This window comes from Colobus angolensis, unplaced genomic scaffold (genome assembly GCF_000951035.1).
Source record: "Colobus angolensis palliatus isolate OR3802 unplaced genomic scaffold, Cang.pa_1.0 Scaffold15, whole genome shotgun sequence".
Classification (NCBI taxonomy): Eukaryota; Metazoa; Chordata; class Mammalia; order Primates; family Cercopithecidae; genus Colobus; species Colobus angolensis.
Window position 1 is genome coordinate 17615704 of NW_012114599.1, and position 6424 is coordinate 17622127.

The 6424-nt window shown below is 38.2% G+C and overlaps 1 protein-coding gene across 1 annotated transcript in view; it reads right to left on the bottom strand.

Moving 5' to 3' along the window:
- Nucleotides 1–6424, bottom strand: part of SPAST (spastin) — a 121541-nt gene that overhangs the window by 18611 nt on the left and 96506 nt on the right. Inside the window, exons 11-13 of the mRNA XM_011936038.1 lie at nucleotides 5243–5318; nucleotides 4912–5003; nucleotides 4688–4767 (exon numbers count right to left, since the gene is read on the bottom strand). Coding sequence (XP_011791428.1) covers nucleotides 4688–4767; nucleotides 4912–5003; nucleotides 5243–5318 — 248 coding nt within the window. The remainder of the gene's footprint in view (nucleotides 1–4687; nucleotides 4768–4911; nucleotides 5004–5242; nucleotides 5319–6424) is intronic.

Genomic DNA, 6424 nt, shown 5'->3' on the forward strand with positions numbered 1-6424 from the left:
CGCACCACTGCACTACAGCCTGGGCAACAAAGCAAGACTGTCTCACATAAAAAAAATTAAAAATAAAAATTCTCAGAGCTGAAAGAAATCTCAAAAGATCATCTCTTATGACATTAACATTTTACAGATGAAACAGGCCTAAAGTGATACTTTCTTAAGGTCAGTTCAGGATATAAAACTTATGCTAGAGGCCAGGCATGGTGACTCATGCCTGTAATCCCAGCACTTTGGGAGGCCAAGGTGGGTGGATCACCTGAGGTCAAGAGTTCGAGACCAGCCTGGCCAACATGATGAAACCCTGTGTCTACTAAAAATACAAAAATTAGCTGGGCGTGGTGGTGCATGCCTGAAATCCCAGCTACTCTGGAAGCTGAAGTGGAAGAATTGCTTGAACCCGAGACGTGGAGGTTGTAGTGAGCCGAGATTGCACCACTGCACTTCGGCCTGTGGCGTAAAAGTGAGACCTTGTCTCAAAAAAAGAAAAAGCTAGCCTAGAATCCCTATCTCCTAACTTCCACGACAATACTTTCCATTATACTATGTGCATAATGTGGGTAAACATGCTTTAATGACAACTTGAAGACCAGGCACAGTGACTCATGCCTGTAATCCTAGCACTTTGGGAGGCCGAAATGGGAGGATCATTTGAGCCCACAAGTTTGAGACCAGCCCTCGCAACACAGTGACACCTTGTCGCCCCAAAAAATTTTTTTTTTTTGAGAAGGAGTCTCAGCTCACTGCAATCTCTGCTTCCCAGGTTCAAGCAACTCTCCTGCCTCAGCCTCCTGAGTAACTGGGATTACAGGCGCCTGCCACCACACCCCGCTAATTTTTTGTACTTTTAGTAGAGACAGGGTTTAACCATGGTTAGCCAGGATGGTCTCGAACTCCTGACCTTGTGATTCGCCCACCTCGGCCTCCAAAGTGCTGGGATTACAGGTGTGAGCTACTGCATCTGGGCCTCCAAAATTTTTTAAAATTAGCTGGCCATGGTGGCACGTGCCTGTAGTCCCAACTACTTGGGATGCTAAGGTGGGAGGATGTCTTGAGCCCAGGAGGTTGAGGCTGCAGCGAGCCATGGTCATGCCACTGTACTCCAGCCTGGGCGACAGAACAAGACCCTGTCTCAAAAAGTAAGTAAGTAAATAAATAAATAAATAGAATAATGGCTTGTAAAATTTCACATAGGAAGTAAAATGTGATCAGGAAAACAGGTGCCATTTTATAGTTACTTTTAACTACTTTAGAAAATTGAGAACATTTTAAGTACTATGGTTTATTAAAACATTTAAAGAAACTTACAAAAGATTTTACTTAGCAGAGATAATACAACAGAAATATTACTGCCCACATGGAGACCATCTTCTAGTGGAGGTGACAGTTAATATTATTAACTTCTCTGATTTTTTTTTCCTAGTTTTTAAATCTAGCAGCATACTGATGCACTGAAGACCAAACTTTACATTTTGAAGACTGTGTCGAAAAACACTGTAAACTGGCAAGAGCTATGTGAATGTTTTTTTTTTTTATAATAGATAAGCAGATTAACAGTTTGAACATATAAGAAAAACGTAAAAACTAAATTTGTGTAAAAAAGCACAACTACAACTACTTGCAACAATCCAGATAAATCTCATAAATATAATGCTGATGAAAGAAGCCAAATACACATATACACAAAATCCTACATCATTGGATTTATGTAAAGCTCAAAGGCATATAAGCTTTGTCTATGATGTTAGCAGTCTAGTGGTTTTGAGATGAGTGGATAAAGATGGTGGAGTGCCTGGAGGGATTTCAGGGCCACAGGTAACAATTTATTTCTTGACCTGGGTGGTGATTTTGAAAGTATATTTGCTTTGTGGTAATCCACTGAGCTGTATACTTATGCTATAAATACTTTTCTACATGTAAGTTATTCAATAAACAAGGTTAAACAACAATACATGTTAAGATACATATGTAACTGATTTTTTGTGGAAAATAATCTAGGTATTTTAATAACACAAATGTTGTCCATGACTATGATGCAGTTCCTCCCAAAAGCTTTCTCAGGATATATCATGAGACAGAACATCTATATAACATTAGACAATGCTTTTTTTTTTTGAGACGGAGTTTCGCTCTTGTTTCCCAGGCTGGAGTAGAATGGCGCAATCTCAGCTCACTGCAACCCCCGCCTCCTGGGTTCAAGCGATTCTCCTGCCTCAGCCTCCCGAGTAGCTGGGATTACAGGCATGTGCCACCATGCCTGGCTAATTTTTTGTATTTTTAGTAGAGACAGGGTTTCACCATGTTGGTCAGGCTGGTCTTGAACTCCCGACCTCAGGAGATCCACCTGCCTCAGCCTCCCAAAGTGCTGGGATTACAGGCGTAAGCCACTGTGCCCGGCCAGTATTTCATTTTCTTTGTGGCTACTGTAAATGGGATTGTGTTCTTGATTTGATTCTTAGCCTGGACATTATTACCGTATAGAAACGATACTAACTTTTTGTACGCTGATTTTGTATCCTGAACCTTGGGGTAAAATCATTTATCAGTTCTAGTAGCCTTTTGATGGAATTTTTAGGGTTTTCAAAGTATAGAATCATATTGCCAGTGAAGAGAGAATGACGACTTCTTTTCCTATTTGGATGCCTTTTGTTTCCTTCTCTTGCCTGATTTCTCTGGTCGTAAAAAGACCATACTGCCCAAAGCAATTTACAGATTCAATGCTATTTGTATCAAACTATCAATGTTATTTTTCACAAAATTAGAAAAAATTATTCTAAAATTCATATGGAACCACAAGTCCAAATAGACAAAGAAATCCTAAGCACAAAGAACAAAGCTGTAAGTATCACATTACCTGACTTTAAACTAAACTATACAGCAGCCCGAACAGCATAATTCTGGTATAAGACACACAGGCCAAAGGAACAGGATAGAAAATTGAGAAATAAAGCCACACACCTGTAACCATCTGATCTTTGATAAGGCTGACAAAAACAAGCAATGGGGAAAGGACTCCCTACTCAATAAATGGCGTGGGGATTACTGGCTAGCCATATGTAGAAAAATGAAACTGGACCCTTACTTTTCACCATATACAAAAATTAACTCAAGGTGGACTGAAGATTTAAATGTAAGATCTCAAAGTATAAAAATGCTAGAATAAAACTGGTTAAGTCCCCAAATGCAATTGCAACAAAAATAAAAATTGACAAGTGGGACCTAATTAAACTAAAGAGCTTCTGCACAGCAAAAAGAACCATCAACAGAGTAAACAGACAACCTACAGAATTGCATCCAACAATGGTCTGATACCCAGAATCTATAAGGAATTCAAACAACTGAACAAGCTAAAAAGAGACAACTCTGTTAAAAAATGGGTAAAAAGGAAATGAACAGACACTTCTCAAAAGACGTATGAGGGGACAACAAAAATGAAAAAATGCTCATCATCACTAACCATCAGAAAAATGCAAATCAAAACCACAATGAGATATCTCACACCAGTCAGAATGGCTATTAATAAAATGGCAAAAAACATCCCATATTATCTAGAGATTGCGGGAAAAAGTAAAAAAATAACAGATGTTGGTAAGACTGTGGAGCATATGTACTGTTGGTGGGAATGTACAGTTCAGTCATTGTAGAAAACAGTTTGCAGGTTTCTCAGAAAACACAAAACAGGATCTACCTTTGACCCTGCAATCCCATTACTGGGTATATACTCAAAGGAAAATAGATCATTATACCAGAAAGACATGCATTTCATGTTTATTGCTGCACTATTCACAACAGCAGACATAGAATCAATCTAAGTGTCCATCAATGGTGGACTGGATAAAGAAAATGTGGTACATACACACCACGAAATACTATGCAGCCATAAAAAAGAATGAAATAATGTCCTTTGCAGCAACATGGATGGAGCTGGAGGCCTTAATACTAAGCTAATTAACGCAAGAACAGTAAACCAAATAGCTCGTGTTCTCGTTAAGTGGGAGCTAAAAATTGAGTACACATGGACATAAACATGGGAACAATACACACTGTGGACTACTACATGGGGGAAGAAAGGAGTGAAGTGTGAGTTGAAAAACTACCTACTGTACACTATGCTCACTACCTGGGTGCAATATAACCACGTAATCCATCCAGTAAAGAGAGAAAAAAATCAAGTTAATTTACAAATTTGAAAAAATCAATTTGGATTCAGACTTTTACACTACTACAGCCAATCCTAGAAATAATGGGGCAATACTGTAAATTCCTTGGGAAAGGATGCCCAAGAATTTTATGCTGAGCCAAACCGTTGTTCCAGTACGAAGGGAATAAACTGGCTCAAACACACAAGAACAGAAAACACATTTTCCATGAATCCTGCTTTGATCATCTCATGAAGCCCAATAAAAGAGGGTAAGAATCAATTTTGAAGTGTAAAGATACTTTAATGCAACCCAGAAGAACTGACCAATTTACCTAAAACCATAACTAAACCTTTACTAGACTAATTCTCCTGATATCAAGCAGTTGACCTCAAAATCCTTATGTAGTTGGTAACAAAAGGCTAGAGGATAGTACTGGAGGAAAATAGTGAAGTTAGTCTTAAAACTGAGAGTAAGGAAATAATATGTAAGATGGATACATGAGTAAATACTGTCTGTAATAAATGCATGTATTTCCATATAAATCTCCCTACCTGCGAACAGCCTCGTCAAGCTCTTGTGGCCTATTAGTTGCACCCATTACAAGTACTCTGTCATCTCCAGCAGACTGTACCTACAAGCAAAAAATCTTTTTTCAATTAATTTAGAAAAGTAATAACAAATATAAAGATATTTGTAATTTTAACATTGGTCATTCAATAGGAAAATATATATACGAAAATGCTGCCACATTAAAAATATCATAATCAACACTTACACCATCAAATTCTATTAGAAATTCAGTTTTTAGGCGTCTACTAGCATCGTGCTCCCCTTCTCTTCTTTCACACAAAAGGCTATCAACTTCATCTAGAGGAAATACAAGTATGAGACTTTAATTAAAGACCAAGCTGTGTGAGTCATCTGAGATTAATCTAGTTTACTACTTAATAATATAGTGGGTCCTATTAAATTCATTACACAGTCTTTAAGCTTGCCCTTCTTTAAAACTTCTTCCTTTTGAATAATGTTTCCAATCATATCTTTCCTATTTGGAGAGGGAAATTTCACAAATAGTCAACTAACTTAGTTGGAAAATATGTTCTTACCTATAAAAATTATAGAAGGCTGAAGTTCTCGAGCCACAGCAAAAAGAGCCCTCACCAATTTCTCTCCTTCTCCCACCTAAAACAAGGTGTTATATTGTTATACACATAAAATGCAACATTATTCCAGTATTTTAAATTTTATGTTGAAAATCTAGCACACAGGAATTTAATTTCCCTTCCTTAAAACAACCAAAGATTTGGTTTGAGAAAGGGGACAGTATTACTGAACCATTCCTTACAATTTTAGACAATAGACCATGATTTCATACAGCCTGGTAAGTGCTTTAAAAATTCATCTGTTTTGCTTCACCCTGCATTCTTAAGACTTGAGAATGAAATAGCTATTTGGTCAAGGATATAACTAGTGAGAAAAGGGGAAGACGAAGGAAGAGAAAAAAGACACTGTACATATTCTTTAATCCCTAGATTACAGAGTATATTTACAGAAGTAAGTTAGTTGGAATGTGCTCTCCTAAACAAAACTTTCTCTATTAAAAGAACATCGTGAAAAGTCATTCACACATAAATATCAACATTTCTTTCTTTTTTTTTTTTGAGACAGAGTTTTGCTCTATAGCCCAGTATGGAGTGCAGTGGTGCAATCTTGGTTCACTGTCACTTTTGCCTCCTGGGTTCAAGTGATTCTCATCCCTCAGCATCTCAGGTAGCTGAGATTACAGGTGCCCACCACCATGTCTGGCTAATTTTTGTATTTTTAGTAGAGATGGGGTTTTACCATATTGGCCAGGCTGATCTCAAATGCCTGACCTCAAGTGACCCACCTAAACTTGGCCTCCCAAAGTGCTGGAATTACAGGCATGAGCCACGGCGCCCAGCCAGTAAATATCGAAGTATTTCCAGATAGTCCAGAAGGTCAGTGAATACCCCTTGAGACACTCCCAGGTGCTGACACCATACAAAGGCCATTATATGCACCAAAGTAATGAAAGAGTCACGAGGTCTGTGATAATCTACTGTAAAAATTTTTCTGTCCTCTAGGTGGCATTTATTATTTTTATTGAAGATTTAACTAAAAACAAAAGAAATGTCACCAGATTTAGAATAATCCAAACAAATATTCTAGGCTGGGCGTGGTGGCTCACACCTGTAATCTCAGCACTTTGGGAGGCCGATGCGGGCAGATCACAAGGTCAGGAGATCGAGACCATCCTGGCTAACACG